The sequence below is a fragment of the Saccopteryx bilineata genome, chromosome 2 (assembly GCF_036850765.1).
Source record: "Saccopteryx bilineata isolate mSacBil1 chromosome 2, mSacBil1_pri_phased_curated, whole genome shotgun sequence".
Classification (NCBI taxonomy): Eukaryota; Metazoa; Chordata; class Mammalia; order Chiroptera; family Emballonuridae; genus Saccopteryx; species Saccopteryx bilineata.
Genome location: NC_089491.1, coordinates 11,635,094 through 11,662,761, shown reverse-complemented (window position 1 = coordinate 11,662,761; position 27,668 = coordinate 11,635,094). Strand labels below are relative to the sequence as shown.

Genomic DNA, 27,668 nt, shown 5'->3' with positions numbered 1-27,668 from the left:
TAGACCTTAAGTTTTTTATGGGCAGGTGTCAGAAGGGCTGCAGTCTCTGAGTGGATTGTGGAGTGGTGGAAGAAGATGGAAATTTGTATCAGTGCTGTGGACAGGAGGTGTGTGGTTCACAACACACGCAATGAACCGAGGTAGCTGGCAGATGTTAGGGTGTGTGCACGTGTGCGCTCTGTGTATTCCTACACATCTCAGTTCATCTGGGTGCCATTTTCTGCATTCACCTGGTATTTCTCACGGATGATATCATGCATAATCAAACATGAAATGCACATTATACTCAAACTGTGCTCTAATATACCAATTGCATTACAACCATCTTGTGTTGTGTAGTGTTTAAATAGGCATTATAGCAAACTGACTGTATTCTTAGAATCAAGAATGCTCTCATATATAACCATAGTATAACGATAAAAATCAGAAAATTAGCATTGATACAATAAAAATCTAATCTACAGCCTTTATTTAGAATTCATCAGTTGTCCCAATGTCTTTTTACAGAAAAAGAAAATTCTGGATCATACATTGCAAGCAGTTGTCCTGTCTCAGTCTCCCTTAACCTAGAATAGTTCTTGGGTTTTCCTTTGTTGCAAGACATTAACATTTTTGAAGAGTACAGGTCAGCTATTTTGTAGAATGTTCCATAATTCCAATCAAACCCTTGGCTCTTACCTCCATCTATCACTGTTGGTTAAAGCACAATTAATGCCTGAAACCTTCCTGAGTGTGATTCAAGTGTGGAGGTAGGGTCTGCACCTTTTATCACAGTGCCCTTTGAAGAATCAGGTGAAATCTGCATTTGGACACCTAGAAAATGGCAGTTACCTAATTGTCCTTAAATGAAAATCTCTTCTTTTAAGAGAATTAAAAACTAAAAGACACCCAGAAAACCCATCCATCGCAGAAAGTAATTGGCTTACTATACCCTGACGTACAGGAAATACGTCACTCACTGGACAGTCATTTTTAGAAGTCTGACATTCAGATCAATATCTCAGGAAGGCTATTGTGACTGGAGGATGGAGACCAGGAACTAATATATTTTGAGCATCCACAATGTGGTGATGATACACATCCTCATAACAGCTTTCTGAGGTTGGTGTTAATGTTCCAATTTTATAGAGAAGGAAACCACGCTAGCATATGAAGTCCTGTTTGTCTTGCTCTAAATCTTACACCCTTCCTTCCATATTTTACTGTATCTTCTGATAACTGCAAGGGTTCTCATGCATATTGATCAACGGAAAAGGAACCAGTACCATTGCAGTCCAGGGCAGAGCATGAATCGAAGATGCCACATCTCACACACATATACTAATGCAGAGAGTGCCTGTCACTGCTCTACCCAGAGTTGGCACTCAGAAACAATACACCCACACACAAGTACATCTAGGACATTTTATATAGAAACTGCAGGGTTATAAGTTCATATATGAATGAATTATCTCATTTTGGCTTCCTCAGTTTCTGTTGTTGATATACTTCTCCTGGAAAAAAAACACACACAACATTTTCTACAGAGCCAAGTCCTATATCTGAAGCCAAGTTCTACCACTTATTTACCATGTGGTCGTAGAGTGCTGGGCTCTGTGTAGGTAGGTGCTCAAAACACGTGCTGAAAATATTTGGAAAATGCTTTTACTCATTTTAATAGAAGGCTTTTCCCCCCTCCTCAATTGGTTTCTCATCTCGATTAAGAAGAAAAGAACATAAATCCATTCATTCAATCCCTCACTCATTCTCTTTAGCAGACCAGACACACGGCTAAGGAATTCACAGGAACACTACACCACCCTTTGGCATGTTGACGGTTAGAACAGGAAGATTCTAATTAACAGGTAATAAGACATGGTATAATAATACCATTATTCTGTCAACAATAGAGAATTTCCCATAATTCCTCTAAATGCCAGAGAAACAAATGGTAGCACATTGCTGCCTGACTTCCTCAGATTCCAGAGATGACTTACCATCCCCAGTGCTGTATGCAAACAGAGGCCAGACAAACCTGGGAGTCTGGGGCTGGCGACAGTGATTTCTTTGTGTGGGGTGTCTGAGGTGCTGGAAATTGGAGGGAAGGAGTCTTCCAACTGGCCAGGTAGGCTTTAGAATAGGGTGCATGACACTGCCACTATTGTGGAGGCCATCATTCTGAGACTCGGCTCAAAGCTGCAGGGAGGGAGCAATTCACCTGTTCAACAGTTTCTGAATTCTTTCTTCTTAGAAAGAGCAATGAAGGGTAAAGGCTGTGAACTGGATTTTCCATGTTTAGGTACCAAAAACTTGGGAAAGAATGTTTTCTTACATTCAAGTTGAGCCCTATCACCCCTTCCTCCGCCACCAAGGAAATTGAAATTGGGACCTCAGCACATGGGACCAAGCCACACTCTAAGATCCTTCAGAAGTCTGAAGTGTGTCCCACTAAGGGTCTAGACCCTGCAATCTCTGAGATGGATTTTTTTTTTTTTTTCATTTTTCTGAAGCTGGAAACAGGGAGAGACAGTCAGACAGACTCCCGCATGCGCCCGACCGGGATCCACCCGGCACGCCCACCAGGGGCGACGCTCTGCCCACCAGGGGGCGATGCTCTGCCCATCCTGGGCGTCGCCATGTTGCGACCAGAGCCACTCTAGCGCCTGAGGCAGAGGCCACAGAGCCATCCCCAGCGCCCGGGCCATCTTTGCTCCAATGGAGCCTTGGCTGCGGGAGGGGAAGAGAGAGACAGAGAGGAAAGCGCGGCGGAGGGGTGGAGAAGCAAATGGGTGCTTCTCCTGTGTGCCCTGGCCGGGAATCGAACCCGGGTCCTCCGCACGCTAGGCCGACGCTCTACCGCTGAGCCAACCGGCCAGGGCTCTGAGATGGATTTTAAACATAATATTATGAAATTACAGAATATGGAAGATTATTAACACTTTATTTTGCAATTCCATTGAGTTTCATTTAATTTTTCATGTAATTCATATTTATACATGAAAGATTACATGTAATCTACATTATTTTGTAGCATAATTAAAAACCCCGCAAACCTACCACCTGACTTAAAAAACACACTGCACTGCATTGTCCTGGTACCCACTGCCCTCTCTCCAGGCTCCACCAACAAACCTACCACCTGACTTAAAAAACACACTGCACTGCATTGTCCTGGTACCCACTGCCCTCTCTCCAGGCCCCACCAACAAACCTACCACCTGACTTAAAAAACACACTGCACTGCATTGTCCTGGTACCCACTGCCCTCTCTCCAGGCCCCACCAACTCCTGTCCTCTGTTCTGTTTCTCAATCCCTAAAGTTATTTTTAAAAAACATAATTTTATCACCAGTATATGTGGCCTGAATATTTAGTTTTGCTTTCTATTGAACCTTAAAAATTGGTATCATGTTGGTGTTTCACTAATTTTCATGGCTGTATAATATTTCATCACATAAACATACTATAATTTACCTATTACCTTGTAAGGTATATCTGAATTGTTTGTTTCTAGGGGATTTTTTTTGGCTGCTATGAAAATTTTTGGACTAACCTAAATGGGTAACAGTTTTAACTTTCTAGCACATTGCCAAATTGTTTTCTAAAATCAAGGTTCCAATTTATACTTTAACCAGCAAAGTAAGAACTCCTATTTCTCCACACAGTCACCAGTGGAAGTACGTGACTTCCTAATTTTTGACAACTTAATAGGTGCAAGATGTAATGATACCAAGGTCTTAATTTCAGTTTCTTTGATTTATTAGAGAAGTTGAGTATATTCTCCATAAGTTTATGAATCATTCATATTACCTTTCCTGTACGATGTCTGTTGATTCTTTTCCCTGTTTTAGTTTTTATTGATTTACAGAAATTCTTTAAGTAATCTAGAAACTAAGCCTCTGTTCATTCAAGTTGCAAATGTCTTCCTTCAATCTATGGATTTCCCCTACTTTCTTTATAGTATCTATAGTATTTATTTGTTTAGGAGCAAAATTTTACCCAATCTCCTCTGAGAAATCTGACTCAAGAAGACAAAAGACTGGAGGTAGACTGGCAACCTAGAAGATATCCTTGATTCTTCCCTTCCCCTCATCCAACAAATCAGCAAGTCCTGGCATCAAATTATTCCCCAATCTGACCACTTCTTTCCATTGCACGTGGCCACAGCTCGCTCCCGGTTCCCCGGCTGCTCCCTGACTTCTGCCTTGAAAGCCCGGTTGCACATTCCTCACACAGCAGCCAAAACAAGCTCTGAAAACCTAAACTGGATCGTGCTATTCTTCTGCTCCAGGTCTCTCCAATGGTTTTCGCTGCACCTGAATGGACTGCTACCCAAACTCTTTCTGAGCCCAGAGGTCCTGCACGACCCGGCCTCTGCCTGCCTCTCTGCTTCGTCTCTGTGACTCCGGGGTTCACTCTGCTTCAGCCATGCTGCCTTGCTTTCTGTGTCCCAACGGGCCAAGTTCATTCCTACCTCAGTCTCTGAACTTGCTGTCTGTTCCGCCTGGAAAGCTTGCACCCAGGTATCTGTGCACCTGCTGCTCCCATCGCCCAGGTTTCAGCTCAGATGCCACCCCCAGGGAGGAGCACCCGAAGCCAGCACGCCGTCCTGCTCCCTCTCAGCCTCTCCCGCGGTGTCCCTCTCCTCGCAGCACTCGGTACCCTTTGAAACCACCTTCCCCTGCATTTTGTTCATGTTCACCACTTGTCTTCCTCCAGGAGAATGCAGGTTCCATGGACGGGTGGAAGACATTTTACCTCTTCCTGGATTTCTCAGGAAGAAATGGAAAGACAAAAAATGGCACTTGGCGGTGGTGGGAGCGGTAGTAGTGTAGTTCTTCCAGTATCTTTAAATCCTCACATAAAAAAGCACAACAACTTGACAGCAAGACCTCAAACACATGTGCAACATTTTCAACCAAACTAGGTGAGAACCACGGTCCCCAAAGTGCAAGCAGGTGAGTACAACGGTCAACCCCGTAAACCACCAACAGACCTGCTTGGTGTCGGCATCTGCGTGCTGATCGACCTGACAAGTGAACTTCAAAACAGCCAACCGGGCCTTGCAGAAAGCCCAGCGGGCCAATTTAAGAACAACAGGGGAAGCTGGGCGGGTTCTGACCTCTGTAACAGCAGTGAGTGTGAAGGCCTTACAGTGAGCAAGACTGGAGGGCCCAGCGTGGCCTAACCCCACTGAGCCCCGCGAGCCCCCGCGAACTCTTGGGAGACTGAATCAGGACTCCCTCCGGGGCAGGGATCCGCACAGGGAGAAGGTGCTCATTGTGGATCGAGACTGGGCAGGGCAGACACAAGAGAGAAGGAAGAAATAAAAGGCCTAGATCAAAGTGCGAGAAGGGAATGCAGGTCGGTGAGTTCAGCAAGCAGCTGCCCCAATTTTTGAACACTGCCAAAAAAGACGGAAGAGGGAGCTCTGTGAAGCTAGAGAAGCTTTCTTGAACTCCATCTCCCTCCAAAGTCAGGAGAACTGATTTCATATACAAATGAATAAAAGCATTGAGGTCAAATCCTAAACAATGAAAGCATGCCTGAATACATAAAATGAATTAAAGCTGCACTTTACATGCCCAGATAAGTTAAAGACATTGAGACAATTGCACAAGGCATAAAAGAACAACATACATCTGAGTTGTAAAAACTTATAAATGATGGACTAGAACTCAGGAAAGATTTAGAAATAAAAGACTTTTCAGAATTGAAGACTACCCTAGAAAGAATATAAAAGCAAATCAGTTCAACAGGTAATACTTTAAAAAAAACAGAAGAAAAAGAGAAAAAAGTTAAAATAAAAAGGAATTCTATCTCAATAATAATATAAAAAGTGAAAAAAGAAAAAGAAAAAATATTTAAAAGAAAGTAAAAAATATGAAAGATAGAAAAAGAAGATGAAATATAGAAATAATTGAAGTGCCAAAGAAGAAAAATAAAGCAAAAGAACAGAACTGAGACCAAAATCTATGGATCAAGGAAAAAAATAAATGACCTGAAATGTTACAATCCAAATATCTTAAACAAATACAGTATAGATATGAGACTACAGACTCAGAATGACCATCCAAGTTAGTCCAATAAAATTACTAAACTTTAAAGAAAGAGAGAGAGAAAAAAAAGTCCCTGGGCATCTATTTAAAAAAAAGCGACTTATTAAGAAAATTCAGATTCTCATTAGACTTGGACAGCTACACTTTTTGGCAGAAGATAATAGAGTATCACACTGAAGATTGAAGATATTCAAGGAAAGAAAGTATGAGCCAAAGATTTTATATCTAGCAAAACTGACTTTCATGAAGAAAGAGTGCAGAAAAGCTGTTATCAACATTTAACAACGAAGGGAAGATTGCTCCCATGAGCCTTTCTGAGGAACCTACCAGGGAGCAAACTTCAGACAACCAAAAATGACTGAAAGATGTCACCATCAGAGCTGGTTACAGGGTTATCTGAACACTAAGACAAAGGAGGGCTGAGAGGGAGAGAGGCTAGTGTGTAATGGCTGTATATTTGAGCAATGTAATTATACTTCAAGTAGCCAAAATCAGGGGGCGGGGGGGAGAACAGGGAGGAAATATGCAAAAAAAGTTAAACGATTTTCTGTAATCATGCTAGTGGTAGTACTTGTATTGTTTACTGTGTATGAAAATAAATTAGTGATTATGGGATGTCTTAATTCTATTATCATCTGTGCCCTTGAGAACCAGAATTCTGAGAATGGAAGAAAGGGAATACAAATGTAATAGAGAAGAGGTTAAGTAAAAGCTCTGTAGTCTTGCGTTTGAAGTATTATTATATATACATGTGCGTATATTTGTGTGTGTGTATATGTGTGTGTATTTCCCAGCTCAGTCCACTAGAAAGGCCTAGGAACAGTGAGCAACCCAGATGCACCGAGTAGCCTCAGCACCCAGGTTTGGATCTTGAGACATTATTTATCACTAAAAGAAAGCAGTGCTTCCTAAAGACTTGGCTGATTCCAGGTTTGGGGACAGGAAACACACAAGATGAGCCTGGAACACCCTGTGATGTCAGACAGCAAGGGAACCATCCCAAACTGTTGAGGTCAAGAGGTCTCAAGCTGGAGTTCTCACTGGACAAATGGGACGGTGTGAATTTCAATAACAATTATTCCAATGAACCCAAACCTATCAAATGTTTAAATAATAATACAAATATAAAAGAATGATCACACTGGGAGGGTGACAGAGAACTAATTCATTACAGTAAAAGCTGGCAAGTAGAGGAAAAGAATGAAGCACTCCTCTTGCCTTCGTTATACGAAGAACTGTAACACTGGGTGACAAAACAGCAAGCGAGGAAAAGTGTCTCCCTATAAAAATATTCCAACCAACCAATCAAAACAACAACAACAAAAAAGGTAAACTTAGAACATCACCATTTTGTGACTCCCAATAAAGAAACAAATAGAAGCATTAAGCATCATTGGCTATTAAAAATCACTAAAAGAAGGCCCTGGCCGGTTGGCTCAGTGGTAGAGCGTCGGCCTGGCGTGCAGAAGTCCCAGGTTCGATTCCCAGCCAGGCACACAGGAGAAGCGCCCATCTGCTTCTTCACCCCTCCCCCTCTCCTTCCTCTCTGTCTCTCTCTTCCCTTCCCGCAGCCGAGGCTCCATTTTAGCAAAGATGGCCTGGGCACTGTGGATGGCTCCTTGGCCTCTGCCCCAGGCGCTAGAGTGGCTCTGGTCACAACAGAGTGACGCCCCAGAGGGGCAGAGCATCGCCCCCTGGTGGGCAGTGCGTCGCCCCCTGGTGGGCGTGCCAGGTGGATCCCGGTCGGGCGCATGCGGGAATCTGTCTGACTGTCTCTCCCCGTTTCCAGCTTCAGAAAAATACAAAAAAAAAAAAAAAAATCACTAAAAGAAACAACCAGACTTGATATATCTCTTAATAGTCTTGCAAAATATCACCTGCAGTCTTGCTAAAGGGACAGACCCTGAGTCTGCCTAATCTCAGGATCCAGTGGTCAATCAGCAGGATATACGAAGGACGGGGGAACACGCTGAAGGGGGCACCGTGATCGTGCAGCCAGAAAAACCTATGCTGTGGACAACTACAGGCCTGGTTCCTTTAACAAGTAAAGTGTATAAATGAAAGGAGCGGAGGAGGAACATACACGTTATAAGAGAATTAAAAGCCATATCATTTTTTAAATTACCTAGACTAAACCACAGCATCTAGGGATTACTATTTGGGTAATATTAATATAACTTTAAAAATATATATATAACTTTTTTTAACTTTTTTTTTTTAATATGAAAGTCAGGATGGTGGTTACTTCTGGCAGGAGGACATGATGGGAGGGGCTTCTGGGGTGAGTAGTAAGCTCTATTTCTTGTCCTGGGTAGCACTGGTCTCATAACAATGTGTTAGACATTCACTTGATTAAGGCAGTTTTCTTTATTTGTTTTATACTTACTTTACAATAAAAAGATTTTTAAAAATGTATAATGATACCTATACACTGGGAAATATTGTAAAGACTGAATGTCTTCTTTGTAAACAATGTCATCATGATAAGAATAATGAATATCTTTTTCATTAAAAAACACATACCACCTTTACTTTGAAAAAGAACTTCATACCTATTCCACTGTTTTCTCGCAGGATAGAATGTAGAAAAAGCTCAGCCTTAAATCAAAGAGTTATTTTTATATATTTAGAAACAAATATTGTTGACAAAGGGGATGGCTATGCAGGAGGGGAACAGGAAGAATATGGGAAATCTCTGATCCTGCCACTTAATTTTGCTGTGAACCTAAAACTGCTTTAAACTATAAAGTTTATTTGTAAAAATCCACCTAATATGAGGTTCTTTCCATGTGCCAGGTGCCTTGCGGTATTATTACCTCATTTAATCTTAACAATAAGCCTATGAGGCGGATGACGTTTGTTCTCACCCTTCTACAGTTGAGGAAACTGAGGCACAGCGGGGTGAATTAACTTGCACACAATTATATAAACGGGAAGGAGAACCCAGGTCTATCTGCCTCCTGTGGGCAGGTTCCATATTTGATTCCTCTCTTGGTGCCCAGTATCTACTTATGGAAGTAAAATGATTTCCTGAATACTAAAGATCAGGAAGCAGATACTAAGATTACATAAACTACTACCTGTAACACCACTTCTTGGCAGTAGAGATAAAAGAGGTAATGAGTTCCTCTGAGTCCAGCAGTCACAGAGACCCTTCTCTAGGATGGAATGGTCTCCCCAGCACCAGGGCTTGAGTCCAAGCTGGCAAGATGCTTTCTGCATCAAGATGAAATGTGTTTGGGAAACCAGAGAGATGAAAGAAACAACTACACGCTGCTGACAGCAGGGAGTGCAGCAAGAATGTTTTCTGTACCCTAGGAATGCAAAGTTACCACTCTGACACATTAAATTATCAGCTCCACACTAAGAAGTGAGATGTTCAAGTTCATGTTTCTTCACGAGATGCTGGAAACCATCACCAACGAGGACCAGAGCAGCCTGGGACCGGAAGGTGAAGCACAGTTCTAGAGGTGGGCAGACCTGCCCCACTTCTGACTCCATCTCTTACCAGCACCTACTGCATCTGAGGCGGGGGTAGGGGGTGGGGTGGGGTGGGGGGGTGTCTCTTCGTCCCTTTCCTCCGCTACCTTTTCTGCGCAACACTTATCACCTGGCACGCTGCATGCTGACCTTCATCTCTGCTTCCCCTTTGTGTCTGCCCAGAACAGGAGAGACTTGTGGGCTGGAACTAGATTTTGTTCACTGCTGCATCTCCGAGCACCTAGAACTTTGTCTGGCACAGGAGTGGGGTCTTAGCAAGTGCATGTTCAAAGTTGTTGATTTAAACTATTTCAACCCTCTTTACTTTAAGTTCCCTCTCTGTCAAAGTGGGGATACTACCATGCACAAATAAAAGGCAAGAAGTAGGGGTTCAATGGATATTGGCGTTTTTTCCCTTCCATATTTCTTATGCATAACACTCATCAACCGAGGCTAACACGGTTTAACCTGGTATAAAACTTCCCCTTCAAAGAACAGTAAGGACCGTTTAAGCTGGCCGCTGACTTGCTCAGGACAACCTCCGACCCTACAGACCACGTGTAATGCTATGAGGATGAGAGTAAGAGCATACCACAGTAGGGGCACAGGCAAAGAAAGCCCTGAGCAAATGGCTTATGGAGAATGCCAGTGAGCTGTGACTTACGAGAACGGGGTGCGTGAAGACCTGCCAGGTCCCATCACCAGCAGGGACCAGGAAAACAAACATAATACAGCCCCCCGGTTAAAGGCTTCCCCAAAATCCCACCACACCTCCATGGAACGTGACTGCTGGCGAACTGGGCTTCCCGGAATAAGAGGGAAGCCGTGTCCCAGAAAACAAGTACTTTACGCCTGCCATCTCACTGAATTTTAAATATAATTTTATTGAGGGTGGCATTTTTATCCCCATATAACAAATGAAAAGCCTGTGGCTCAGAGAAAAGGTGATTCCCAAGGTTTTACATTTCTTAAGAGGCCGCTCTCCTGGAATCTCAATTTCCTTTCGCCTGTACTGAATGGATAACACAATACACATGGAGTGCCTCTCTAACACCTGAATGCTCCACTGCGCATTTTACAAGCTTTCCCGACTCCATCGCCCCAGGAAGTAGATACATTAAGAAATTAGATACGTACTAGATAGTAATTGCTACCTAATAAAACTTCACCCAATTCACTGAAGTTTGGATTAGTCAATCAATATCTCTGGATTTCCTAAACTCCTGTTAGCTCCAAGCTCAGCCCCAAAAGTTTTAAATACTTTGCTCTTATTTCATTATAAAAAAACAGGACCAGCCAGACATATGTCAAGGGAGCCCTATGAAGGATCATTTAAGTAGAAATCGTCTTTCCTATTTTATAACTTATTCAGCAAGGTATAGCAACTTGCCTAGAGTCACACAGCTGAGAAGAGGCAGAGTCCAGGTTGGCACCAGGTTCAACAATAAATCAGAGGGCTTTTAACTTGCCATGTTGTTTATTACTTACCTGGGGGTATATGTGTGTGTCACAAAATAGCCCTAAATCTGGGACCTGGTTCTGAACCATCTGACCTTAGACCCAACCCCACTCTTCTGCCCTATTCTGCATAGGAAGGAGGCTGCAGGGCTCCTAGGCCAGCTGGCTTCCTGCTCAGCTGGCACACACGACGAGACCCTGGGGAGAGATCAGGATGGAAGGGAGACGCTGAGGACGTCTCCTCTCTCCCCTTGGGTGGGTTGCCTGCATGGCTCACTTTGCCTCATGCGCCCACTGCACAGGCCCACAGGCTCCAGGTTTGGTCGGGTGACCCTGGCCCTGGACCAGGAACCCCTGCTGTTGCCCATCTCTGGATTACCTCTCTGCCCTCTTTTGAGTCTCAGATCCTCTAACAGTGGAATAACCATTGCCCTAAACTATTTTCTCTCTTATAAACATCTGAAGGGGTTTCTATTGTCCTCATTAGATCCTGATTGATACACTGATCCAGTGATTGGGACCAAGGGTGCCCGAATGGCAGCCTGTGGTCCTGAGCTGAGAAAGTTAAGTGATGGCTGGGCTCCATGTCTCAGGACACCTGTTGGCTACAAACCTCTGTCTGGTCAGACAAGAAATGCTTTGGAAAAGAAACATGCTTTTCTTTTCTGAGGCTCACAGCTATGCGACTGTGGTAAAATGAATACAGTTGGTGTCCTAATTCCATGGCCTTAGAGCAAGAAAAATTCATCATACTCATTAGCTGCAGCAGTGTTTCCCAAACTGTAGTGAGGAGCAGGAGATGCATGGAATGTTAATAGGTATTCTGGGGAGAAAAGGCTTTTGAAAAATGCTGGGTTAAACCAAGTTAACCAGATTTCTTTATAGCAGGCTTTAGTAATGTGCATTTAAATATCTAAAAAAAAATGTTACAGTATGCAATATGTGACAATCCCAAATTTTATGGGATCAAAAAAACAACATCTTGTGGATCTAATATTTCAAGGAACGCTGTTGTAAAAATGCTGGTTTATGGGATTAGTGCTAAAGCCCTTTGTGGCCTTCTAGATCCTTCTTGGACTGGAGCCGAGCCCTTCTCCACTTCATCCTCGGACTCTCCTTTTTCCCGCCTGTGCCCCACCCACGTGACTGCTCACAGTCCCCAACCACGCCATGTAGTCTCAAGGCCTTGCCCCTCTGCATGAGCTACCGTACTTTCTGCCCCTGCTCCTGGGAAAATGCTCCTTTTCCCATCAGGTGCCGTCTGGGTGAACCCTTGCCTGGGGTGTTCCCTCAGCCCCCAGGTGGAAGTGATTGCTCCCAATGTTAGATGTCAACCCCTGTACAACATTCTGTTACAACAGCTACCACACCTCAGTGCAACTCCCTGCCTACTTTCTCTGCCTCGCACTGCCCCTAGGCACAGTGACGGAGCCTGGCTTGTCAGTGTGTGCAAGCCAGTGCTCAAAGCATGGTGGTCACAAGGTCAGGTTTGTGGGGACACAAATACCCCAAGATTTTAAATATTTTTATCATTTTCTGCTATCAAACCTTGATTAAAATTGACTTAAAATTCATGTTAAATCAAAGTTCCATTGTTATAATGATCCCTATTAAATTAATGTTACATTAATGTAGCTATTTTTATTATGATGACAATAAATGAATTTTTTAAAAATCCTAAAATCAATTGAAAAACAACTATCAATGAAGTTCAGCACCAGGATTATGTTGCGATGAAAGAGTTAGCCACTAGGTGTCAGCCCAGGAAAAGAGGAGGAGGGCTGCACAGGCGGTTCCCTTTTTCATCCAATTATCACCATAAATATCAAAAACTTAAACAAAATATTAAGCAATTAAAATTATCTATTAAAGGAATGTTTTTAAAAAGATATCTAAAATGTTGACATTTCCCCTTTGCAAAATAGTTTATAAATGGTGTTAGTTTAACCTGCGTTTTTCAAGATAAGAAACATTTGCACAGATTAGAGACATTGACTCCTAAGAGGAAACCAGCTCGGTTTTCTTCTGAAATGCCCCGAAATTGTATGTAATACAGACCATATGGTAATCACTGTTGTGGGAAACGGTCAGAGGAAAGAGCGTGGTTGCTAGAATCGGGCAGATGGAGGGTTCGAATCCTGGCTCTGCCACTTCTTAAAAAGTGACATGACCATTCCTTGTCTTGGTTTTTCATCAGTAGAATGGGGCTACACCACTCTCTCCATATGGGAACAATAATAATCAAATAAGAGAATATATGTAAAGAGTCTAGCATATAATAAATGCTTCATATTCATTTTGTTCCTTGAACCTTTGCGTCTTAATTACTTTTAAAAAACGTGTTTCAGCTCCAAAACAACTAAGGACATTATAACTAAGGACCATTATAATTTCATTCACTCCACAGATAATTATTGAGCACCTTCTATGCATTCAGCTCTGTGCCCAGTATCCATGAGCCATTGCCACACTCCACCCCCTTGCAGAGTGGGCTTCCATTTCCCTGTGAGGAGCATAAGACTGCATGCGACATGGTTGTATATTTCTGAGGCTTTATTCACATCGCACAGAATAAAAGTGTGAATACATGGCCAATGGGGGGGGGCAGATGAAAGGAATTTACAACTTTATCCATTAATCATCATATTCCATGATGTCCTCCATAGAACAAACCCACCAGCACTTCTTCCTATGTTCCTGAGCCTCCATGCTGGGGTCTGAGAAAGAATAAGACAAAATCCCATTCTTAAGAAGCTCAGTCTAGTTCGCACATGAAGTCATATATCACTGTTTTAAGCTCTGAATTGTCAAATGTTATCACTGCTTGAAAATGGATCAGAAAGGTTTCTTTTCAGAGTCTCATTGAAAAGGTAAAAGACCCTAAAGTCTTTTAAACCACTGGTAACAGCAACCATTTCTCTGTCACAGCTTCCACGAATACGGTAGCTAAAACTGCCACAACAGAACCTGTGTACTCCATCAACATACTTGTCGCCTATATTTTCCTAGCTAAAACTGAGTATTGACTGTGCCTGGTGATTTCAAAGAGGGTGAGCCTCTTCAGACCTCAACGGCCTATGGTTGGCTTCCATCAACTGCCTTTGGGCCTTTGTTTGACATTTGCACATTCACGGCTAGTGTTTGTATCAGATCTCTCTTCTCATGCTCTAAGATGAAGCTGTAGATGCTTTAAAAAAACACAAAAACTAAGCATCTTATTGTGCAACACTGAAACATGACCACCCGTCTTTCTGATGCATAGCAGGGGACAAAGAGTTGTCATTCATTTGTTCTTCCATTCATTCAACACACATTTAACGAGCACCTACTAATACCTGACTATGGGAGGGACAGGAAGGGGTACAAAACATGGTCCCATCCTATGGAAACAAAGTAAGAAAGCAGCCAGATTAATAAATGAGATTAAGAACTCCTAGAATTTAAAGTCTAGGATTCCTTCCGGAGACTAAAAGAGTTTTTTAAATGCAAAAGAGTTAGCCATCCTTATGCTGTATGAAGATTACAGACCCAACATCAGGGTGGTTAACTCTTTTGCAGACTGGCACAAAATTTGTGGTGGACCGGCGGTTGAAAAACACTGGTCTGAAATATACTAACTGTGTTTCATTTTTCAAGTACTTTAGAACATATGAGAATTTAATTTCATCATCTTTACTGATGCTCTTTGAAATCCTTCAGTGAAGCTTGATCATCGTGCTTAAGCGGATTTCCTGCCAGTTCTCATCTCTCACGGAAGGACCTACTTTTTATGTGGGCAGTCTACTTCTGAAACAATGGTTCTTAGTTTAGCCATCAGTCACCGTGTGGCTCCAAGGTGCCAGGACTCCCAAACTGTGTTCCTGAGCAACTTTATTGTCCCTGTGAGTGTACAGAGGAGATCTGGTGCCAACATCACAAAATGGTCATCTTATCCTAATAGGCAAAAAAATGTTTTGATGAAACAGGAAAAAAATAGATTCTCAATATTTTTTCTTATGCATTTTTAAAACTGACTATAATGCATTTCTTAATTCTAAACCCTTGGTACCACAACCCCCTTTAGCTTGTAAGTGCTGGTGAGCAATAACATGAATAAATAAATATTGAAGGGAATAATTAAATATGTATTTTTTACAAATATTTTATGTAAGAAAGGACTTGGTATTAAGAAAGGATTTGTACTTTGAGATAGAAGCCAAATTTGCATGTTACTTCAAAAGCTATGAATAAAGAGGCTCGAGTCTCACTGTGTTCTGAATAGTCTCAGGTAGTCTGACACTCGCTGAATGAACACGGCCACCACTATTCCAGAATGCAGCAGTCTCATTCTGCTCCTGTTCTTCCTCCACTTTCTTGTCATCCAGGAACAGTCACCACAATTTAGTTGATACCTACTATCAGCAAAAATATTGTGCTGAGGTTTACATACAATACTGTTATTTTTCTTAATAGTCTTATAAGGTTGGCATTATTTCCATGTTAGAGATGAAAAAAATTGAGGCTCCAAGAGGTTAAATGACTTCCAAGATCATCTTCTGGCAGATGACAGAGCCAGGATGAAAAGCCAGGAGAATGCAAAGACCATGCTCTTCCCATCACACTTAGTGGCCTCCTTAGCCATGTAGAGCCACTGAGCTACGGGGACCCTGAGTCCCAGTGGTGGGAGCACTTGCCCTTCTCTCTGCTTTGTTCCCAGGACATGACCTTGAATTGGGATGAACACTACAGTGAAAAAAATGGTAGCCAGTAAGTTAGTTACCAGCCCCTTCCCTGGTCCACTGTAGACTCCTGCTGCCAGTACACCTGTTTAGCTCAGGCCTGTAGGTTCAAGCTATAATTCCCCGCCTGCCTGCCTAAAATAAACTGGAAAATAAAAAGTCTTTCACAAACTTCTCCTACAGAACATTCACAGGTGCATATCCTTGCTTCACAAACACACCACTGTCCACTTAAAAACAGCATGGGCTCTACGTGGAAAACAGTTTGGTTCTTCAAAAAGTGAAATATAAAATTACCATATGACCCAGCAATTCCACTTCTAGGTATATACCCAAAAGAACTAAAAACAGGCACTCCATCAGATACTTATATAAGAATGTCCATAGCAGCATTATTCTCAATAATCCAAAGATGGTAACAACCTTTGTCCAACAACGGATGAATGGATAAACAGAACATGGTACAAGCATTCAGCAGAATATTATTCAGCCTTAAAAAGCGATGAGGTTCTGACACATGCTACAATATGGACGAACCTTGAAAACATTATGCAGAGTGGAATAAGTCAGACACAAAAGGACAAATGTGGTATAATTTAACTTTTATGAAACATCTCACATAGGCAAATCCATAGAGGTAGAGAGTAGATTATAGGCCACCAAGGGCTATGGGGAAGGCTGAATGGGGAGCTATTGCTTCATGGATACAGAGTTTCTGTCAGACGACACTGTGAATGTAATTAATGCCATTGAATTATATACTTAACATTGGTGAAAATAGAAAATTTTATGTTATATATACCTTTCACCACAATTTCTTTTTTAAAGCATGGGCTCCAGCACGAGCATGGGTTCAATTCCCAGCTCTGCCGTCCCAGCCAGTGGGAGTCTCAGAGCGGCACAGGGGCACACACACGCCCTCCTGGCTCCATCCGGCTCCCTTTTCCTGCTTTCCCCACTTCCTCTTGTCTTGCTGTACTGTACCTATTGTTTTAAGATTTCTCAAACCTTCTTCTTAGCACCAGATGGAGGCATGGACAAATTAGTAATTCCCCGCATGTATGTTCCGGGTGTCCTTTGCCTGCCTATACGGAGGGCAGGGAGCGCACCCTGGGAAGGGCCCTTGACTCTTTCCATTCTGAGCTTCTCCAGGGCGGAGTCAGAGAGAATATGCTTCCTTGCCACGCCGGGACAGGTTGGCACCCAGTCAGGCTCCTGCTCGCGGACCTGCATTTCTCTACTCGGAAGGCTTCGAAATACAGCATTTCAAAGCTTTATTCATAAAGATGTTCAGTTCAGTATTAGTTATAACACCAAAAGATTGGAAACTATCTAAATGTCCCACATGAGCAAATGGTTACAGAAATTATAGTATCTTTACTTGATAAAATATTCTGCAGCCATGTAAAAATGCACAGGATGAAATGTTGAACAGAGGAGAAACATTTCCCTTGATTTGATAGCAGCTATATAAACACTTTGCATAATGAAAAATAATTAAATGTACAAAAGGTAGTTGAGATACTCTTGTTAGTTCAGTGGGACTATGGTGATTTTTAGTTTTTTCTAGTTTGTAAATGTTTTTCTGTTGCCTGTTACACTAAAAACATATACAAATATAGTTGTTGTTCTTTTAAAATCACGAGATCAATGGTGTTACTCAACCACAAGACAGATACGTGTGGTGTTTTCCCGACCTGCTCCAACACAGCCTTGTCCGTTCATGCTTGAAAGCTGGGCTATCAATCTGCTCTTTTCTTAACTTTTCTGTCTTCAAGGGGCTTTAGGTGGATAAATATGACTCAGCAGAATCATGTGCAAAATCAGGGGCTGTAAGGTAGAGGATGCCAGCATGCCCACAGCTGAATCTGGAAGCTGGGCTCTTGAGATGCACAGAGCCTGCAGGAGCGGAGGGCTGGCTGTGGCCGGCACCCCCCGCCCCCCCACAGACGTCCTGACGGTTGAATGCCCCCAGCCCAGCATTCCCTCCCTGCGGCAGGGGCTCTACAACATCCAGCCTGGGGATGTCCAGCCAGCAGGATGGCCCAGCGAGAGCCATGCGAGCTTGCCAAAGAAACAACTGAACTCTCAGTGTGCTCCGTCTACACGGCCTTCCCTCAGGCACCGGCACAGAACAGGGCTCATCGGAGAGCACCAATATCACCAGCTCTGCTTTCTGATCCAAGCTACCCAGCACCTGCAGTGGACAGACATGGGGACAGGCACCTTCACGTGCACTGTCTTAAGACAACTCCATGCAACATGAGCTATGAAATAAGAAACTCTGAACAGAAGAAAAAGGGATGAAATTAGAAGACAGAAGTCTATTTTTGAAAGTTCTTTAAAACTAAGGCTACGGTGCTATGAAATGTCTTTCAAAGAGAGGGCAGTGGGCTCATCTTATTCAGATTTCATGATGAAATAGTTTTAAACAAAGGAGAAGTAAAAGTAAGAGTCTTGTTAAAATTCATTTGTTCTCCACAGGCAGGAGAAAAGGGGAACTTTCAAGGTAGATTCAAGAACCACACTGCTATATACATCCTCCAAAAGTTGCAATCTACCAAGCTGAGGAAGGATCGCTGGCCTAGCAGTGAAAATCATTTGTCTTTTATCCCCTTCTTGCCAAAAAGGACCCCAGCCCTAACTAGTTAATCCCTAACACACACTGCTACTCCCAGAGTTGCCTGGCAACTGCTAGGAGGCGTGTCAGAGAGCAAGAAAGGCCTAAATAAATGAGCTGCAGCCTGGGCTGCTGCTTGACATGGATAAAGGGGGTTTTTCCAAATGGAGCTGCCTGGCTGCTTGTGGTTCTGTCATTTAAGTGGAGATGAACAAGTTGGCTTGGCTGATATTGTTAAATATCTTGGGCTTTGCACCTGATATTCTCCGGGTGACTGAAAAATGGGTCACATGCCCTGTGATTTGCAGACACTCTCCCCTCTGCCAGGCAGCAGCAACCCAAAGCCTAAAGAGAGGACAGGAAGCAATGTGTACACACTGAGCAGAGGCCAAGGGCCAGCCCCCAGCCTCGCACACTTCCCTGTTATTTCTTTCACCTACCCTTCCATCCACTGTTCCCAGATATACTCACTGGTGCCCACACTATGCCATGACTCATGCCTGGTGCTGGGGACACGGAGAAAGAGTCACAGAAGTGGACCATGTGGAAAGCAGAACAAAGATAGGCAGGAACGTGTGGCGGAAGGAGCCGGACACTGGAGCTGGGCCAACCGGAGTCTGCCTCCTGGCTCTCCTGCCACCAGGGAGTAACCCGCGATCTCTGCCTCTGCCTCCCATCTGTAAAATGGACCATAAGGGGCAGTGATGGGAAACTACCGAGATTGCAGGTGAAGCAACTGGGAGGGACCTGAGCTCCGGCCTGGGACGAGGTCGCTCAGCAGGTAGCAGATGTGGCTGTTGCTGGACACCCTTCCCATCTCACTTTTTGACCCTCAGAAGAGCCTGTGAAACCAGTCCCCTGGCCCTGGAGAGGGACACCACCAGTTCTTCCCTCCGCAGGACAGGCACGGGGCCCCCAGCAGAGGACATGGCTGCAGGGAGCAGCCCGGCTCCTGGCACTTGGCTGGGCCTCAGCAAAAGGGCCACCTTCCTCTTCCCTTTGGGGAAGGGGCAAAAAACAGGCCTTCCATCAGCTGCATTTTGAATTTTTCCGTCCAGTAGGAAAGAAATAAAAAAAGACTGAGGAGCTGAAACTCTCAAGTGAGCCCTGGGCCATGGAGTGGAGCTGCCCACCTTGCCCCTCGGGCTGGGGCTGGGACCCCTCACAGCTGAGTGGCAGTGAGCTGCTCCAGGACCAGAGTGGGAAGGGCACGGGCGAGTCTGTCATGTTTCATGTAGTAAAAAAGCGAACCTCTGTGACACTGCAGTGACCAGAGGCTCATGACTGCCCCCACTGGCTGGGAGTGGGGGAGCCACACAGCACACGGGGTGTGGCACCCCACAAAACCTCCACTGGACTGTTCTCCCACTGCCGGCTGCTGCTTGGACCCTGCCCGACAAGCTGTCTCCAAGATGTTCCCATCGGCCACCACCTGCTCTGGCCGCCATCTTTTCCCCTCATCTTACACATATCAAATGCCTTCAATGCACTTGATCCTTTGACCCAGTCACCCGGTCAGGGTTTTTGTCAAAGGAAGTAATTCAGAGTGGGCATGAAGATGTACGAAAGGTTCATCACAGTGTAGTTTAAAGTGAAAGGCGACTGACAAAGGCAAGGACCCGCGTTGGATGGTGTGGTGGGCTTGGAACTCGTTTCTGATTGCAGGAACCTGATAAAAGTCTCTGTGTGAGGGGTCTGGGTGCCCATCTAAGAGCCCCACAGGTGATTCTGACCCACAGCCAAGGTAGCGAGCCACTGCAGTCACCTGGTGGGATATGTGTGGCCATTATAAACAATGCATAAGAAGAATTTTTACATGACATGAATAAATGCTTACAATGTACTAAAAGGCCAAACGACTGGGTTGCTTTGCCAGTAATTTCTCAACTGCCTAAAATTAAAAACCCAAAACAAAACCAAATAAAACAAAAACTTAGGTAGAAACCTGCTAACATGCTATCTTAACTCCAGATGACAGGATTATGGGTATTTTCTCATGTCAAGCCCTCTGTTACTTTAAACATTTCTTACCAAGAGCAGGTATTTTATAATATGAAAAACAACAAAGGACAAGTGGCCTGGGGAGGCAGCCCTGTCCCCTCAGCACTAGATGCTTGCCACCCTGGAGGCTCATCCAAGTCACCATGCCTCGCCCCACCCCCATGTGGCCAGTGCCCCACACCCCCGACCCCTTCTTGGGCTCTCATGTGCCCTGCGGTCATTATTTTAATCAATCCCTCATACAATCTTGTATGGCAAGTGTTGTTATCCTATTTTTTGGATGAGAGGAATTGGCTAGCATTAAATCTATGGTTTAAAAACCATCTGGCAACATGGTGATGATGCTTGGTCAGAAAATTTTAGGCCCTCTGGCTTCCCTCTTGGCTTGATAGAAAAGAGCCATTCCGGCACAGATGAATGGGACCGAAAGCAGGACAGATCTGGCAGAATTCAGTGATTCTAAGACACAACCCTCTTCACATTGTAACACCTCTGTGTGTCTCACAGTTGATGGCACCTTCAATTATAATTGGCTGCACACTTTTCTCTTTCCTAATGGTACATGAAATAATGGTACATCTTATGACTGAACAGCAGCTTAGACTCAATGAAATGCACCATGTTTACAACCAACCCATCATCTGACCCTCAAGAGCTACTTTTAATTGCTCCATAGGATTCTGTTGTGTGCATGTCCTTAACCAGCTGCCGACGGTGGACATTACTTGGTCTGGTCCAGGCTGTTACATCATAAATCCTGCTACTGGGAGCACCTTTGCACTAAGCCAGGGATCTCAAACTCGCGGCCCGCCGAACAATTTTGTGCGGCCCGCAGACTAATCCATGAAGTTCAAAATATTTTGGATAAAATTAAGTAAGCCTAGGGGCCTACTTGTATTTTTCATTTCTCTAGCATCCTAGCTAGATATTAGCTTAGTTAACAGCAGTTGTGATGTGAACTACAGTTTCTGGTCGTTTTGTGACACTGAGTAAACTGCATGTACGATTGTGCTTGTTGTACTGATTTTTTTTTGTTTTCAACTGCAGTGAGAAAGTGTTGCGTAACAGTTGCCTTTTGTAGACCTAGTGCAGCCCGCCGATCGGCTGTGATCTTGCTCTGCGGCCCACATGCTGAGTTGAGTTTGAGACCCCTGCACTAAGCTTTCCCTTTTGCTCCTTCGAGCAGCATCATCCTCTCCCAGGTCCAAATCTGGGAGACATTCTGACATATCTTGTCCTTTGTCTCCATCACTGTGTTACTGCCCAAACATGACGCAGTCACACTGCGTTACTGCCCCAAAGCTGACCCTCCCTGCAGGGTGAAGTGCACACTGCCAGCCTCGCATCTAAGGCTCCAAGCTCTCCTGCAGCACCACCTCCCTGCCTGGACCCCTGACCCCTGACAATCTGGCCGACAGGGTCTCTGGCCCACTCAGCTCACTCCACACTCCCCACAGGAAGGGATTTTGTCTTTCTTCTCCAAAATCTTACCCATCAGACCAAGGTCAAGTTTCACTTTTCCTATTTATAACACATTTGACCTTATTACCACCTAGAGAGGTAGAACGATAGGTATTCTTCTTTCACAGGTGAAGAAACCTAAGTTCAAAGAGATTAAGTGGCAGGCTCAAGGTTGTACAACTTAGAAATATAGAGACAGGCTTTAAACTCAGAGCTTCCGTCCTTAAATCCTGTGCCTTTCAGAGCCAAGTGCAAGTACAACTGTGAACTACTCTAGAGGAGCAACTTGTGCCCTGATCACATACCCGGCAATATGTGCCAAGACTCAACAGCCTCTGGATTCTAGAGATACACGGGGCAACCATTGTAAGAGGGGAAACATTTCATATGTTAGTTCTCAGCATCCCAAGGAAAGGACCAAGCCAGCTGTCTCCTCATTCTACAGATGGGAAAACAACAGTATTTTCCTTGATTTATACCAGCTCTCAAAACCACCTCAAACTCATCTGGTTTTGCTGAGCCCAAAGTGAGGGCAAAGACCCAGAGTCACCTCACCTAGAGACAAACAGGACATGGGGGACTTGCTTTAAACTGAGGGCTCCAGAGGACCCGAGGAAAGCATTTCTTAGGAAGCAGTAAGAGAGAGCACCACGTGTTATGTGACCATGACCTCGCCCAAAGCTGAGGCGGCCTAGAAAGTCAGGCTGAGTGTTGACGGGAGATGAGGAACAAGAAAAGTAGTGGCATCCGGCCTCTGTGCCCTGCGCACTGCTGCCCTGGGCACGTCACACAGGGCGTGTCCAGCTGAAGGGAGAACACGGTGTCTGCTGTTATTCTCTGTTTCTCTCAGACAGGTGGCGGAGTCATAGCAACAGATAACATCTTTACCCTACAGGCAGCACGACCCACTCCAACCAGGCTGGTGGCTGTGGCCACCACCACTCACCTGCTCAGGGGGACGGAGCTGTGTTCCTGAGAAAAAAGGGCTCTCAGCGAAGTTCCCCTGCCACGCTCTCTCTCACATAGAGTGACCCAGGCCCCCGGCCAACTTCTCATTCTCCTTGGCCAAAAGTAGGCGGAATAGAGGGGCCTCAGATGGAAGCTTCTTAGTAAAGCTGGGAGAGTTGGCACTTTCATTGGTTTTAGGGTTGACCTGATGCCTTCATGCCCTAACAGTGACTACTGACCTCACAGGACCGACAGGGGACATGAATGAGGCAATGGGGGCTCAGAAAGGCTGAGGGGCCATGGAGGTGGACCCGCATCGCCCCACTGCTCAGCAGACTTCACAGTCACTCACACTGAGACCACTGCGGGGACCTCTAAGACCTGAATCCCCAGGATGCTTCACTTTCTCAAGTGTGCGGACGAGGTCCCTATACCGGAAAAGGGGAGTGAGGCCCAGTGGGAAATCATGGCCTTGGGGACCAACTGGCCCTTCCACTGCTTAGCAAGTCACATCTCTTCTCTAAGCCTCAGTTTCTGCATTGTAAAGTGGAGATGGTCACCGCTACCTGTTTTACCACAACTCCTCAGAGAGAGCAGCGTGTGATGGCTGGCACGGCATTGACCCAGAGGGGGGCTGCTGTCCAGGGACGGGAGGGGCCTCAGCAGTCATAGAACAGTCAGCGCTTTGCACATGGCTGCCCGGCCTCCGCGGGCTAAGAGGCAGGACACAGGGAAGACACTCCCTGGCCCCCACCACACATACATACAACTGCTTCTAGGTGAATTCAACAACCAGGCGAACTGCGGGTTTTGGTGGTCCAAGGTATATTTCTTAGCTCTGACCAAACACGATTTAGAACATGCCAAGAAGTTACTTACTGGCTCAATTTTCAGAGCATTTCGGTAGCTGCCGAAGAAAGCGGCCTGGGCCTTGAGGAAGGCTCTGGCCACACCATCGCCAGTAGTTGTAGAGACCTTCTTCAGCCGGTTCTTCAGTGAAGAGATCTGGTGACCGAGAGAAAGGAGACACAGGTTGAGGGCAGGGTCGGAGGAGGAGGGCTGGCTCAGAGCTCTAGAAAATCCCAGGTCAGGGATCGACTCAATACCTACGCTACTGGAAGAGCAAAAATACATGTAGTATTAAGGCAGGTTTTTGACATTTAAATGAATGTTGCTTCTATTAGAGCATATCTAATAAAAACACAAATGAGAGAGAAAGAAAGAGAGAGAGACATAAGCATCAACCCATTCTTCCACTTCACTGTACACTTACTGCTTCTTACATATGTGCCTTGACTGGGGATTGAACTGGACACCTTGGGCTCAAGCACCATCCCTGGGCTCAAGCCAGTGACCTTGGGATCATGTTAACGACCCCATTGCTCAAGCCAGCAACCCCGGCCTTGAGTCGGTGACCTTGGGATTGAGCTGGCGACCCTGGGCTTAAGCCGGGGGCCTTGGCATTCCAAGTCAACATTTTATCTACTGCATCACCACCCATCAGGAAACAAAACCACTTTCTAAGCAGTTACAATGTGCCAAGTAAGTGCTCCAGAGAAAACTCTAATTTAATTCTTTCAATAGTCCTGCAAGGAAGACATTTGTGTTTCCATTTTACGAGGGTGAAACAGTCTCAGAGAGATTAAAAGGCGAAAGATTTATGCGATCTGAAGAGAAACCAGAGTATAGTCTCAGAGAGATTAAATGACACGCCTAGGAACAAACCTAAGAAGTAGCCCAGTTGGGATATGAATGGAAGCATTGTCAACTGACCCAAAACTACACTAAGATTTTTAGTTCCAATTCCATTCCCTCTTCAAATTATTTTCAAATATTAGAAATAAATCACATTTATGTAATACTTAATCTTTATTATATATAATAAATTAATGTTATCATATAGCTCACACTTATACTCAAACAATTGAAAACCACAGCTCTAAAGGAATAGTGGATGTTTATAGATAATCACTCACATGTTAAAACAAAACAGGGAAGAGAGCAGTGGCAATGGGAAAAGTAGCCAGGAATAGAATTCAAACATAAAAGCTAAGCCCTGAGGTCTTATATGGTGGCTAGAAATGAATTTTTGACTTAAGAACCTTCTAGTGGTCAAAGCAAAAATAGATACACAAGAACTGAGATTCCTTGGGTCTGTGTAGTACAAACAAACCCGCTACCCAACTGCACACAGATTTTCCTGAAAGTGAGAACTGAGATTGTCCTATGAGTCCTCAATGCAGGGGTGACTACGATGTGATTGCTGTTGCCCCTAACATCAGAGACAGCACCAAGCTTCCGGGTTTGTTTCTAATGTGCCCTTCATTCATCTCAGGCTGCCATACTGCACACCTTCCGGGCACGCCCTTCACACGTGTTCTATGTGAAATGTGCCCCTGGAACTGTGCATTGTGGTAGCCTCGAGTCTTTAATTTACTTAACAAATAATCATCATTGCTGCCATGCCCGGGACTGTGTTCGGTGTTGAAGACTCAGTGGGGAACAAAACCAGACATAGCTCTGCCCTCATTAACCTTACACTCTTGTGAAGTAGACATCAGTACTGAGACATTGCTACTGTGACAAGCTTGTAATAGAGCTCGCCAAGGAGGTCAAGGATGGCTTCCTGGAGGGAAACACATGGACTGAGACCAGAAGGATGGTAGAAGACTCCTCGGCCAAGTGGGGAGGAACAGTGTACCAAACACGGGGAACAGCATTTGCAAAGACCCTGGGTGAGGAGTTCAGAAAATAGAAAGGGCTGTGTCTTCGTGGAGCAAATGAAGGGAACATGGCTTAGAGTGAGGTGGCAGCAGGGGTCAGAAGAGCTTCTGAGCACACCAAGGAGTTTTTCCTTCATCTTGAGAGAAATGTAAAGCTCATGACTGTTTGAGGCATGCAGGTGACATGTCACGGGCACGTTTCAGGAATCAGGGGCTTAGATAAAGGACTATCCACTGGCTTGACATTATTTAATGGTAAAATTTAAGAATAAAATAGAAAATTAGATTCAGCTAGTCCATGAATCATCTAAAATTTTTATTATGAATGAGTGATGATCATTCTGGGGGGCATAGGTTCCATAGCTTTCCTCAGAACCCTAAGGTGCCTGAGAATCAAACTAGAATAAACCAAGAAACTGCTAAGAATCACTGATCTGGGAAGGGCTACATATACCTTTAGAAAGGCTCCATGAACATTATTTCTTATTACTAAGCTTCTGATAAGGGATTTTGATATCTTATTAAGATATATCTTACACACCATAACATTCATTCATTTAAAGTGTATAGTTCAGTGGTTTCTTTATTGACAAGGTTGTACATCAAAGACTACTATCTAATTCCAGTATATGTTCATCATTTCCCCTTCCAAAAGAAGGCTCACCTTATTGGTAGTCCCTTTTTATTCTCCCCCAACCCTCCCCCTCCCCGCCTCCCTCACTCCAGTCCTAGGTAACCATTAATCCACTTTCTGTCTCTGTAGATCTCCCTGTTCTAGACAGTTCATATAAGTGCAACTGTACAAGATGTTCATATAAGTGCAACTGTAATCATTTGTGACTGGCTTCTTTCACTAAGGATAATGCTCATTGTGAGCCAGGTTTCTCCATGTTACAGCATTTACCGTACTTCCCCATGTATAAGACACTCCCATGTATAAGACACACCTTAATTTTGGGGCCCAAAATATGGAAAAAAATGTATTACATAAAGTTATTGAACTCAAGTTTTATTCATCATAAAATTCATATAACTCCTCATCACTGTCAAAACTCCCATCCATTAGCTTGTCCTCATCTGTGTCTGATGATGAATCACTGTCTTCAATAACGAGTGCAAAAACAAGTGCAAAAAAATGGGAAATGCAAGTAAAAAAACTACAACCACTGTATAAGACGCGCCCAGTGTTTAGATCCCAGATTTTTCAGGGAACGATGTGTCTTATACATGGGGAAATACCGCACCAATACGTCATTCTTTTTCACAGCTGAATAATATTCCATGGCATGGATATACCACATTTTATTTATTTAATCATCAGTTGATGGGCATCTGGGTTGTTTCTACTTCTTGGTTATTATAAGTAATGCTGCTATAAATATACAGGTATGAGCCAAAAGGACACAAGGGACACAGTGCTTATCACAGAGCAGGCCGTCTATAAGCGTTCCCTGAGTACTGAGGGAAAAATCCTGTGCTGTGGCTGAGGGGTATGCTCCACGTTTGGACAGTCACCTGAATGTGGGAAGGACTGGCAACCTCCTCTGATAAGTCAGAAGGGTCAGAAATGTGCGGTGAGAGGGTGGCCACCCCATCTCTTTCGGGAGGCAGGCCAAGGAGAGCACTGTTCTTCTGGAAGCAGTTTGGACTTTGTCTCAATATCTGGATGTAAATACCCGGTTTATTGTGACTTCCCCTATTCTGGGTCATACGAGCCCTGACTGCACAGTGGTGGGCAGCCATGAGGAGCAACACAGGCCACCTGACACCAGGCAGATTCTGCCATGGACTTCCAACTTGAAACAGTAATGCTAAAAAGACACATGCTCTGTCAAGACATTAAAAATATTGCCCACTCCCCACCCTCCCAGGTAATAAAAATACTCCCCCTCTCAGGGACCAGGGTGACATTCCCATCCTTTGAAATGGCACAAGCCACTGTCTCTTCTTCTGGCTTCTCAAAGGCCTCAGGCCACCTGTGCTGCAGATTATTCCTCACTTAACCTTCCTGGCCTTTCCCGTTCATTCGGGAGGTGTTTAATTACCTTGGATTCACAGGCTGCACTTCAGGTGAGCCTCTCCTAATGGCCTCATTACCATTTTACACAAAGAGGTGGTCGCAGATGGTAACTGAACAAATGGGAGTGAGTGCCTTCCTGCCCGCCCAGCTGGTCTGAAGCCGGCCAAGTGGTCCTGGGCTCCTGGCGCCCCTGTGACCACTT

The 27,668-nt window shown here is 44.4% G+C and overlaps 1 protein-coding gene across 12 annotated transcripts in view; it reads right to left on the bottom strand.

Annotated features, from left to right (window-relative positions):
* DENND1A (DENN domain containing 1A) overlaps positions 1–27,668 on the bottom strand; it is a 499,929-nt gene that overhangs the window by 132,559 nt on the left and 339,702 nt on the right. For all 12 annotated transcript variants that reach the window (XM_066256260.1, XM_066256258.1, XM_066256259.1 and 9 more), the window contains one exon: positions 23,603–23,728. In XM_066256260.1, the coding sequence (XP_066112357.1) occupies positions 23,603–23,728 (126 nt within the window). The remainder of the gene's footprint in view (positions 1–23,602; positions 23,729–27,668) is intronic.